Source organism: Diadema setosum, chromosome 10 (genome assembly GCF_964275005.1).
Source record: "Diadema setosum chromosome 10, eeDiaSeto1, whole genome shotgun sequence".
In the NCBI taxonomy this organism is placed as follows: domain Eukaryota; kingdom Metazoa; phylum Echinodermata; class Echinoidea; order Diadematoida; family Diadematidae; genus Diadema; species Diadema setosum.
In genome coordinates this window covers 23,502,864-23,515,776 of record NC_092694.1, presented here as the reverse complement: position 1 = coordinate 23,515,776, position 12,913 = coordinate 23,502,864, and the positions used below count along the sequence as shown (strand labels likewise).

The following is a 12,913-nucleotide window of genomic DNA, read 5'->3' as shown; positions in this document are numbered from 1 at the left end:
ATAAAGGTTTATACAATGCTATGGGGTTTCTGTGCCACTCAACAATGAAAGCACACATGGGTTAACCCCTTCTGTACCAGGGTCTTTGGACATGGGATTTTCTGTACCACATATCAAAAGCCCACAAGGGTAATTAGACCCCTCACCTCTCTGGGCAACGTTACGCTGTATAAGACGCCCTCGGCCGCCCCGGTAGGCCACGTTCCTCGGCCTCTGCTCCATCCCCAGTGACAAGCTTTGCTGGCCAGGGTTCTGGGAGGAGGAGGAGGAGGAGCTGGATGTGTCGCTCCAGACGATTCGCTTGATTGGTCTCTGCTGCTGTTTGGGTTCTGCTGGCGGAAGAGATTGGTCCAAAGTGAGATTAACTCGAACATCATCACCAACCAACTATCTATCTCCAAGACTCTAACTAGGACAGGAGACAAATTCTTCTCCCCAGCTGCCCCACATCAGTGGAATAAGCTCCCTCAAAGTATCAGGCAATCACCATCTCTATCTGTTTTCCAAAGATCTTTGAGAACTTTCCTTTTCAACAACTGATTGATCAATTGTGTATAGATTATAATTTGTTTTTGTTTTTAATCTGTTATTTTTTTTGCTACCCCCCTTTCATGTAAGTTTGATATCACAGTTTCGTGAAGCACTGTGATACATGTATACTAATTATAAGAGCACTATGTAAGTATCTATATTGCATTGCATTGCATTGCATTGCATTGCATCGCATTGCATCTAACTTGCAGTCCCATGAAGATGCAAATGTCATAATTCTGTTCTGTCTTGTTCTTGTTCTGTCTTGTTTTGAATACAATTGAAGGCTTGGATTGCTCTTATTCTGTCACGCTAGAATCAGTGCACACAACAGTTAAGACTGGCAGGCTACTGTTCTTTGTAATCACCCAAAATATACAAAAATATGTTAATAAATACATACTTAACAAAGAAATAGAAACTTACAAAGTTCTGAGAATAAAACAAGCTCACCCTTTTCAAGATAGAAATTATATCTTATGTATTAACATACCCAATAAAATGACAATTGATTGTTGCAATGGTTCGAGCAACCTCCTTCTGGAGCAAAAAAGGAAATGAGAGGCCTACATTTATACTGAATATCAGTCAACTTTCATGAAATATGATTATATCAGTATAACCTGAATCTTTACTACCACCTAATCATAATTTTCCATTCCACCTTGGCTTTGAGTCACATGCATGTTATCAAACAGAGTATGGCTGTCCTTACAGAGAGCTTCCCACGATCACTTCTTCAGGGTACAAGGAATATGAAGCAAATCATTTCCAATAAAATTTCTATAAAGAGTACCTTCTGAGGTGGTGGATGCGGGAGGTTCTGTTCGCCCCTCTGTCCCAGCTACATCCCCTCCGCTGGGGCCAGGCTTGTCCTCGGCTGCCCCACCACTCTCGGCCTGACCTCCAGTTGAAGACGCGGGCCCAGCACTGACTGACGGCTCCGAGCTGGAAAGGCACCACATTCAGACGATTAATTTGAAAAACAGTCTGGCACTTTTAAAGTCAAAATCTGAGCTGACCAGCATTCTATATCAAAATATGGGAGTTAAAACTTCTGCTTAAACCACGATTCTCGCACATATAGATACTAAGGAACAGGTTTTAAGAATGGGGCAGTCAATAACTTGAAAAAAACAAAATTATCATACTTGACAAAAGTACACTGTCTATATGCCAAATACATTTTGTGAGTGTAAGTCGATCTCGCACAAGTCAAAAAATTGGCTAAGTCATAGAAAGATGTTTCTGGATGGATAGCAAACATACAGAAATTATATTGTGAAAGCAGAAGTCTAAGACAAAGGATTTTCTCGCATCCATTTAGATTAAATTTAGGCGGGGTCGACTGCATTTCATGAATTCAGGCATAAAGACTATTTCATGAAAGTTTTTCTTTCTTTTTTTAAAATCTAGAACCACAGTCATGAAATGAAAGAAGTTTTGTCACTTTTCAGGAAAGAAAATAGTGATTTCCAACCAAGGAGATGCTAAACAGTGCATTTATGTTGCCGATGATATTTGTATGAATCAATTTTGCAAAAAAAAATCAACCTGCAAAATTCAAATAAGTATAATGGTCATAAAGCATTCTTTGTATGCAGTATACTATGTTACTGTATGAGCTGAAATTTTCGCGTACAGATATTTTCGCGAATTGCTACTTGGTGGACATTTTCGCGTGTTGTTAATTTTGCGGTTGCGAGGGTCTAACTGAACTTAGTTATTCGCGCTGGTTATTTTTGTGTGTTGTTATTTTCGCGGTTCAAAGGTGATTTGCGATATTCGCGAAAATAAAACCACCGCGAAAATTTCAGCTCGTACAGTATACTGAATCATTAATGCACACTGTAACTGTTTATGACTTTATTTCCTAATGTCATTTCCATAACAACATTTACAGCATAACTATAAAACTATCAGCAAATGGAACACACACCTCTCTTCTATTTTTCACTAAAATATAAATTGTTGCGCTCTGTTTATTTTTACCTGGCTGCTTGACTCTTTACTTGGGCTGGGTCTGTGTCTGGCTCGTCGCCGCCACTAGGGGGCGGTGTGATGCTTGGCTGCGTTGCTGGCACAGACTGGGACGTCTCTACCAACCCCTCAGAAGGACTGGTGGCAGCTGCAAGAAGTGTCACTGCACAAAGGTGTATGGGAAAAAAAAAAGAAACAGCAGCATAAAATAATGTGATTGGCTGAGACATCTGTAAGCTCTTCCCTGATTGGACAAAAGGGTATAATGGTTTCTGTTTGTTTGGTTGTTTTGTTGTTGTGGTTGTTGTTGTTGTTGCTTGTTTGTTTCTGCCATTTGGGAGGTTTTTGAGGTCAACAGCTTCATCACATCAACTCTGGCAATCTATTGGCCTTGGGTTTGTAAGATACTTGTAAGTTTAACTAAAGAAGCTGGTCATGACTGTTATCATGTTTTCAGAGAATGTTCTGATACACCTGCAACTTCAAGTTTGGGGTCAAGATCATTGCTAGATGCACAGAATGGACATAATGACAAAAACCCTACAACAGACATGTCTGAAATGCCCCGAGTCACATTTTGATTATGTACTTTAACGATAAGTGCGTAAGTGAAAGACCAGTAATGAATTCTACATGATCCACGTGGGGCATCACCCCACTTCGTGAGTTGCCGTCATCTTAAAAAGACAACACAGTGCACTCCCGTTATAATGAACATGGTTATAACAAAAATCTGGTAACAACGAAGTAAAAATTCAGGCTGCAACATTATCCACTCTATGTATTTTTATTTTTTATTTGATAGGTTATAATAAAATTTTGATGTAACGAAAGCAAACAGCAGTTCTCAAGGAATTCGTTATAACAGGAGTCCACTGTATTTACCACTGCCTTGGAACGTTTTTTGTTGTCATTATTTGTTTGTTTTTTGTTTTCTTTTTGTCTGTTTGTGTGTTTTGGGAGGATGGTGGCTACGGCTGATTGGGGTTCAAGGTTTAATGGTGCCCCCCCCCCCCCCCCCACTCCTTCAATGAATCTCCAGGCACACACCATGGGAAGTCCTGGGTTTTATTGTGATTTCAAAATCATTTTACATTCTGTTGTTTCCAGTGTCACTTCCATGCACAGAGAATATCAAGCATCCGATGGGTCTCGCTCTTTCTGACCAAGAAACATGACCACCAGAATCTGATTTATGGTGTAAAAGCTCCATTTCTACATTGGCGAGATACCAGTCTTGTCTTTTGTGCATCAGTCTCCTCACCTGGAGCAGAGGTTTGAAGGGGCGTGGTGGGGACACTCCTACCACTCGCATCATCCTCTCCCACCATCAGGTTGATGCGGGTGTCGTCCATCCCCAGATCTGTCAATGAGGAGATTCAATGTTAATGACAATAGATAAAACACAGCTAAAACAATCACGCATAACTCCAAGTGTCTTTTCATCATGTCATAGTATGAATCATACACTGGACAGCAAAAGAAAGTACCCACTTCTGTCAAAGGCAGCACACAAAAATTCACCACCTAGAAATAAACAATTTTTGTACACAGGTATGCTGCAATATCCATTAGTAATCACATACTACCCAATAGCAAGTGATTATCTTTATTACAAAGAAAAAAATGACAAGCACAGCATTTTGGTCACTGAATCAGAAGTCACAAAATGTAACAGAATGAGCCTTACAAGACGTGGCATAATTTTCCTGATGGAAGCTTGCTTAGAGCAGAGTAAAGTAATGTCCAGTCTAAAGAGCTAACTGATATTATTCTGAGAATTAGCACAATCAGGAAGGATAGCATCCCTAAATACAGAATACACTCATTAACATCATTTTAACAAAACAGGTGTTCACTTTGACATATTGGTTGTTTAAAAATGTTATCCATTCAGTTGCCATTTTTGCATGGTGGAAAGTTCTTTTTTGTTATGAAGACATTCACTTGCTTATGTGCATGTGATAAGTAAGGGGCATTGTAGCACACCTGTGTACAAAAATTGTATATTTCTAGGGGGTGAATTTTTGTGTGCTGCCTTTGACAGAAGTGGGTACTTTCTTTTGCTGTCCAGTGTAGTTTGTGTTTGAGTTCCCTGTACAGGTGGCAATGGAAGGATGTAATCGAGTCTGCTATCTAGTAAATTCATTTTTAGCATCTTGGCAGCATCCATTTTTGGACAATGACACCATTTTCAGTGTGATGACTCTCCCCAAACTTCCCTATCGGCAATGAACATGATTGGAAAGATTAGACACATGACCTTTGAATAACGTGATACTATGCCAAGGGAAGACCGCAGTATGTAATTACAAATTGATTGTATCTTTTTTCTTCTGATTGGATGATTTCTTTCAAATGATCTTGTCATAGAGTTGTATTGTTTTGTTTTGTCCTTCTTTTGGATACAGCTTTCCTTTTTGGTCACACTTAAATAAAGTAATACCTGCAAACCATACAAAAATGAAAGTTGATGGTTTTCTCTGACTTTCTGAAGCACTGATGAGATAACCTAACAATTTCAGTTGTTAAGTAGAGTACAATATATGCAAAACATCCCCTATCTCAAAATGTTCCATGTATGCAAGGACAGAGCTGGATTGAGGCATAGGTATCTCACCTCCCTGGGTGGCCAGCTGTGCCAGGCCCTGGGCAGGAGACCTGCTGTCGCCTTCAAACTGGAAGCGTGATGGCAGAAGAGGGGAGCTGTCGGGTGTGGAAAACATAACCAAGACATGATGGTGATGAGAAAGGGATATTGCTATCTCAAGGTAGTGAGATCTCGACATAAACCTTCTCAAAAGGCACTTCAAACTTTACTGTGTTACCTTGCAATCGTCTCATTAATAAAGTCCTGTCATTTATTGTAGCAGAGCATCTTCTTCAACTTATTGTGTTTATAGTACGTAAATGTAGAAATCAAAAGTAAGAGTGAAGTGGTCGACATGGTACTTTACCTACTAACTATAGTATTATTTTTTTCCTACACTGTTATCATTATCACCATGATACTAATAACATTAATACTTCTAATACCTACAGGTACTCATAATCATAACAATAATGCAAAACGAATGACAGTGACAATGATAATGATAACGATGAAAAAAATGACAGCATTCATTATCATGTCAGTTCACTGACTTTTACATTCTACATTCCAACATTAACACACATAACACACATAACACACATTAATTTCCAAGTTCTCATATTTTCCCTTTCTCTCACTTATACACAAGTGGCTGTAGCAGCTATAACGATTATTGTAAATAATCTGGCAACAAACAACAGAAGAAACAAAAATACAAACAACAAAGATAACTGATTGTGTTGTCATTTCCTCCATCCACCCATCCACCACCAACTCACTTGATGGCTTCAGCGAATCCATCCGTGCCTCGGTGGGGCACAAAGAGCGTTGGGGTGCTTGGCACCTGACCGTCGTCGTTGCCGTCCTCAAAGGGGATTCCCCCACCAGATGAAACCTACACAGGGAAGAAGAATTCACAACGATGGCAAAGCATGAACTCGCCTGGCATATGAAGGCACACAGTGAAAATGAAACATCACCCAGTCTGAAGCGCCACTGGAGAGCCAGCAGAAAAGACAGAAGAGCAACATGAAATCAGATTCATGATTTTAATAAGAGGTTGGCAAGTGCCCGGAAAAGCAGGGTAACATTCTCATCCAACTCTATCATTCACCAATAGATCTACTGCACATGAGATGTATGTTTGTGTGTGTGTGTGTGTGTGTGTTTGTATGTGCTTTAAAAAATCAAATATCATGTTATGCAGAATTACTGAATTAAAGACAAAGGAAAGGAAATATTGCCTTTGGAAAGGAAACAGTTTGCGGTCATGAACATTTCTTTTGAATTGGCTGCTGTTGAATATTTAGTTTCAAATGAAATGTTATTTCATTCCTATCTCTACCTTGTATTCTCAATTAATTAAACTCTCACATCATCAGCAAGACGAAATTTAGGAAAATACAGGTTAATGTATGAGGTTTGGAGATCAAGTAAAATATCAAAATCTGTACTACAGAAAGAAACTCACCAGTGAAAAAGGAGGGAGCCTCCCATGTGAGCCTAGCCTTTCTGCTCTCATACTGTGACGCTGCAAGAAGAGGACACCAAAATAAGTCAATGTACACAGTAACTGTTATGTAAATAGTCATCAAACAGATGTTTTAACTAGCAGTATTTTACATATAACTTCAGGCAATTTTTCTCTTTTTTTTTATTTTTTATGTTGGGGCTATGATCCAGTGAAGTCAATGAAACGTACCCAATAACATGCCAACTTGGTGAGAATTATGAAAATCATCACTATGCACACATGTAACTTCAATAGGTGTATAATTGACAAGTAAATTTACGTAACCTAGTATTTACTATAGTCTTTAATTATTACTGAAACATGAGCAATCACACTGATTTACTACTCACAAAATCACCCATGTAGGGATGAAGTACATCTTTTGTTTTAGTAATCAATATTTGCAAGTTCACATCAAACGTGGAGGGCAGCCAAACGAAAGTGTGAGGAAGCACGAAAAACTCACCGGTAGGAGGGCAGGGTGCATGTTGGGCTCCTGGACACTGCTGGCTGGGGTGGGGTCCGGGGGCACCACCCTGAGCTGAGGAGGGGGCACCCTGAGGGTCTGCTGAGCCTCCATGGGCTGAGGGGCGTCGCTGGGCTGCTCCGAGGGCTCTGCTTCCATCTGGGATGCACTCTCTCCTCCTTGATCATCGTCATCTGTCGGAGGATGTCGAGAAGGATGGTGATCACGATAATAGGAACAATGATAAGAACAACATCAGCATCAACAATAATGGAAGTAGTGGTTGTAGTGGTGGTGACAATGATCCATGATGAAAATTAAGACAAAAACAGCAATAGCAATGACAACATAAGAGCATAATGATTATTATTATATTATTATAATGATTTATTTCATTATCATTATCTTTGTCATTATCATAATTATAACTACAACTACTACTACTACTACTACTACTACTACTACTACTACTACTACTACTACTACTACTACTACTACAGTATTCATCGCATAATCGGGACAGGTTGGGAGTAGCAAACACGGCCCCTTTAAGCGGGGTGCCCGATTTCGCGATGAGCACTCACCATACACTAACGGCATACGACGTGTACATTATGTAGTGCACACACACACACACACACACACACACATGCATACTGACGTACTGTACATGTACATGAATACAAAACCACGCTACCCCTCGGTGCGACCCTCTAGCTGTCCCTGCATTCTCGCAATGATGTAGAGTAATCGCAACCGGGTTCTTCTTCTGTGTCGCCTCACTTTGAACACAAAATATGTGGATTAAAAGCTAGCACTGTCTTAAACATTCGTAGAATTCTTGGACACGTAGGGCGTTCTGTATAAATACATATCCACAACCATGGGAAATGATTACCCAGAACTGATGTGGGAACGTCAATGAAAAGTCCTTCAATCATTCAATCATCACGGCTTGATTGTTTACTTGCCGCGATCACTGCACTGTGATGTATTGTAGCGATCTGGCTCGCCATATATACACATGTACAGAAAAGCGAAGGCGGGCAGCGAGCTGAAATGTACGTGTACTGGATGGACGGAGGTCAAAACACACCAGTTCGAAGCTTGCTTTGTAAGTTTGATGTAAACGACAACTGATAGGGAATCTTTGAAATATTGTTGTGGTATCTTGGTAGATTTTTTGTGTAAAATATCAACAAAATCAAAGATCGCTTGAAGAAAAATTGTCCCGTTTATCAGAGGTCCCCGCCCGATTATCCAGTGAAAATAACGTGCATTGGAAATGTTTCTGGGAAGCGTATGTCATTTAAGCGAGATTCCCGATTATCAGATGCCCGATTATGCGATGAATACTGTACTACTACTACTACTACTACTACTACTACTACTACTACTTTTATCATATATCATTATCGTCAGCAAGTTTCTCGGACAGTCCACACATCTCTGGAGATCCCCACATCTTTCTGGGTGAAAGGGGTGGCCCTCAGGAAGTTGCAGTCCACAGACTCACCAATGATCTCCACCACGTCATCCTCCATGTTTTCCCCAGCATCTTCCCCCGTCTCCTCCATCTCCTCCTCGTCCTCCTCTTCGTCATCGTCCATCTCCTCCTCTCCTTCGTCATCATCCTGCCGACGGCAAACATTAGGTATGGGTCAAATATCACACTTGACAACTACTAATCTGATTTCCTTTTTTTCCAATTATCAAGATTTGGGTATAAAAACAATGTTTACAGTTGAGGGATGATTAAAAAATGAAAGAAAAGTTACCTCAACTGTGACTCATAGAGATCTTATGCATACAGCTGGATAATAACCAAAAAAAGAAAAAAATACACTGAGTCCCACATATAAAAATTTTTGTAAGCACTTGTAAACGGGACCTAGGATGTGAAGTACAACATTGTGGGGTTCTGTAATCACCTCGTTGTATTCCACATTGACCTGTCCCTCCTCGAAGGCATCGTCGTCTTCTTCATCCTCCTCTCCGATGTCACCCTCAAAGTCTTCCTCGTCCTCCTCTTCATCGTCATCTTCCTTTTCAACGTCTCCATCCTCGTTCTCTTCATTCTCCTCCTCCCCCTGTCCAGCAGTTTGGTCACCTGCATCTAGCCCTCCGGTATCCTGCATACAAGAAAGAGAGAAAACCTTCCACATGTAAAACACAAATACCATGGAGAGTCAAGTTCATGTTCATCAGCCTAGAAACAATAAAAATCATTTATACTTAATATATAGCACATAATAATCTGTAAGACTCTCTATGCAATAAAGTTCTTTTTAGGCTCTCTACGCGGAAATGCTTCATTAACGTAAGGGGGAATATCATTACCTGTAACATACCTCAGTGAAAAGTTAGGGAATGTTTACTCTTCATTTAAAAAAAAAAATGAAATTTTGAGGAATTCTCTTTTATTTTCTTTTTTTCACTCAATCCACAAGTGTATTCAGGTTTTCATTCCCCTACAAAGAGCTGACCACCTGTAAGCTAAAAGTCAATCCCTTTCTCTCTCCATCTCTCTCTCTCTCTCTCTCTCTCCAGCTCTGTCCGTCTTGGTCTTACATCATCGCTATCGACGACGATGACGACATCTTCCCCTTTGCTCTCCCCCGTCTCCTCATCCTGCCTCTCCTGGGAAGGCGCGGCCTGCTGCTCAGTGGGCGGTACCTCCAGGATTCTTGTCTCCGCCCCGCTGGGCTGCGGCTGGACACTGGCCTGCTGGTCTGTGGGAGAACACGGCATGGAGACTGGTACAGTCGGTAAGCACTGTACATACTGCAGAGTGGGTATAACTACTTCTCTGTGATGCTTGATGGGGGGATTATCAGTCTTATGTTTGCCCAAGAATTGTATGTCTACTGGTATGACCCACAAAGGCAAGTGCCAAATTGTGTCTCGCCCATTCGCGTACAAGGAATTAATATTTTTTATAACTCCCAGAAGTTAATTGACCTGCTTATGACCTTTGACCTTGTGGTGACCTTCAACACCCCAAGGGACATTTACCATCCAAGTTTGGTCACAAACGGACAAAGGGATCAAAAGTAATGAGCTATAATCGAAATGCGCCATAAAAACTTAACATTGGGCCCTAAAAATTTGTTGACCCCTTTATGTGACCTTTGACCTTGTGATGACCTTTAACTCCCCAAGGAACATCTACCGTCCAAGTTTGGTCACAAACGGATATAGGGATCAAAAGTTATGAGCCACAATCAAAACGCGCCCTAAAAGTTTGTTGACCCCTGTATGTGACCTTTGACCTTGTGACGACCTTCATCTCCCCAAGGGACATCTTCAATCCAAGTTTGGTCACAAACGGACAAAGGGATCAAAAGTTATGAGCCATAAATGAAATGCGCCCTAAAAACTTAACATTGGGCCCTAAAAGTTTGTTGACCCCTGTCTGTGACCTTTGACCTTGTGGTAACCTTCAACTTCCAAAGAGACATCTACCATCACCCAAGTTTGATTGCCATTGTAGCAACATGTGCTGAGTTACGTGTGATAAGAGAGTCTTGCAAGTGAACTTTAACGTATGACCTCAAACGACCTTTGACCTTATCATGTGACCTCTTACGGCGCCATAACATGAAGGTACCCCCAGTGCATCCATCACCCAAGTTTGATTGCCACTGTAGCAACATGTGTCGAGTTACGTGTGATAAGAGAGTCTTGCAAGTAAACTTTAACGTATGACCTCAAATGACCTTTGACCTTATCCTGTGACCTCCAACAGCACCATAACATGAAGGTACCCCCAGTGCATCTATGACCCAAGTTAGGTTGTAATCCAAGCAACTTATGTGAAGTTATTTGTCAAAAGAGAGTCTTGCAGGTAAACTTTAACATAGAAAAGAGAGTCTTGCACATACTCTTTAATATATGACCTCAAATGACCTTTGACATCATCACATGACCTCCGACAACACCATAACATGAAGATACCCCTAGTGCTTCTATCACCCAAGTGTGGCTGCCATTGCTGTAACAGTTGCCAAGTTTTGTATCATAAGAGAGTCTTGCAGGTAAACTTTAACGTTTGTGACGGACGACTGACGGACGACGGACGGACGACGGATGGACGCCATTTGGATCCCTTAGTCTCGCCTTCACCTCCGGTGGGCGAGACAAAAATCTTCCAAACAAAGATTCTGTCAATGATATTACTTGTCAATCATTGCTTAAGCCCCAATATCACTAACAAAAGACATTGGAATGCTCTTTCCTGTAGACTGAGCATAATTTGCATGTTTCCTTGTTCCTAATATGGCTGACAAAAAAAAATATGGTATAGAAAGATGCAAGATATGCCCAGCCCAGGGAAAAGGGAAAGGTGTTTGGAGGAAAAAGAGTTAAATACCTTTCCTGCAATAAACAAATATAGTTTGATACAATTTGGAATAATATGAAACCTGCAGTATTTCTGGCCAAATAGAGAGAAAAAAATCATAAAACAGGACAATACTACAAATAAATAACAGTGACCATCCCTGGTAATGAGCGCCATGCTATCTCACTGACAAAACTCACCAACAGCTGGATCTGTCTGCGGCGTCTCCCAAGCAGGGGTTGTCTCTGATGGTGTCTCTGCTGGAGGAGCCTCGGCCTGCGCTTCCCCTTGCCCTGCATCCGTCTGTCCCTCTGCTGGCTGGGCGGGAGTCGCAGCGTCTGTCGTCTCCGTCTGCTCCGGTTTTTCGTCCTTCTCATCCTCTTTCTCCTCTGGCTCATCCCGGCTCACCTGCTGTTTGGTCAGGAAGAACAAGACAAATGTTCACTGTTACCATACTGTGGCAAAAAGGGTGTATCTTGGTAAAATATGGGTTACGTGAATTTTTCCATTTGGGCGGTCTTCGAGTCCGAAAATTTGATTCATTTAATTCTCAGATGTACTGTACTTTTTGTATCATTTATAATAGAAGCTATCGGGAGTCATTGGTACAATCTGGGGGCAAATTTGTTGGCAAAAGGGTGCATCTTTAGATCCATCCTTTTGACATTGATTCATTTTCACACTGAATCAATTATCTGCATCTGATTAAGATGTAAATCATAGTTATGCTATGTTAACCCTGTACATCCCAGGCACATAGCTGAACTTGCCAAGCCTTTCCAGCAACATTAAGTAATCCATCCACAATTGACATAGTCATTCTAAGTTAGCAAGAGCACTCAGGTTAGCAAAGTGCCTCAGTTCAACAAGGAAGGACATGAAACACAATATGGATTATGGGTATGTGGGGATTAGGTTAGCTCTATTCTCTGACAATTAAGTTTTTTCGTACATCAGCGTTAATTGGCAATAGAGCATAGCTAGGGTTAATCACTGGTACAAGGCTTGGAACTTACCGGTTGAGGGGCAACTCTCTGCCTTTTCTCATTGGGTGGCTGACCTTCTCGGTCTGATGTTGTTGTGTCGCTGTGGGGAACAAGGAGGTGCAAAGCCTTTTTTTTATCATTGTCTGCTGCAACGTACATACATTTTGGTCATGAAATGATTTGCATATCCGTTGGTTTGGGTGGAATCATACAACATTTTCTATTTACCCTCTTCAAGTCAAAAACGCAGAAATTCCACTGGTTTTGTCTACACCATAGGTGCCTGTTGTATGGAGTCTAAAAATCAAATAAACCGACCAGAGAGAAAAAAAAAAATCGCAAGTCTATGTGTTGAACGTCATTTGACCCAATACCACTGTACTCTAATGCCGAATAAATTTTTGTCATAGACAGGTGCTCCTGGTACATACTGGAAGGAGCTAAGCTCTTCAGTTCCACTCCAAAATATCACAAACAAATACAAAATGGTACATATTTCTAA

At 41.0% G+C, this 12,913-nt stretch overlaps 1 protein-coding gene across 1 annotated transcript in view; it reads right to left on the bottom strand.

Annotated features, from left to right (window-relative positions):
* The window catches only part of LOC140234495 (nucleoprotein TPR-like), an 86,352-nt gene that overhangs the window by 3,920 nt on the left and 69,519 nt on the right, over window positions 1–12,913 (bottom strand). Inside the window, exons 47-59 of the mRNA XM_072314536.1 lie at window positions 12,442–12,511; window positions 11,626–11,836; window positions 9,655–9,815; window positions 9,015–9,215; window positions 8,600–8,717; window positions 7,084–7,277; window positions 6,576–6,635; window positions 5,884–5,999; window positions 5,132–5,217; window positions 3,776–3,874; window positions 2,524–2,674; window positions 1,328–1,479; window positions 147–332 (exon numbers count right to left, since the gene is read on the bottom strand). Of these exons, the coding sequence (XP_072170637.1) occupies window positions 147–332; window positions 1,328–1,479; window positions 2,524–2,674; window positions 3,776–3,874; window positions 5,132–5,217; window positions 5,884–5,999; window positions 6,576–6,635; window positions 7,084–7,277; window positions 8,600–8,717; window positions 9,015–9,215; window positions 9,655–9,815; window positions 11,626–11,836; window positions 12,442–12,511 (1,805 nt within the window). The remainder of the gene's footprint in view (window positions 1–146; window positions 333–1,327; window positions 1,480–2,523; window positions 2,675–3,775; window positions 3,875–5,131; window positions 5,218–5,883; window positions 6,000–6,575; window positions 6,636–7,083; window positions 7,278–8,599; window positions 8,718–9,014; window positions 9,216–9,654; window positions 9,816–11,625; window positions 11,837–12,441; window positions 12,512–12,913) is intronic.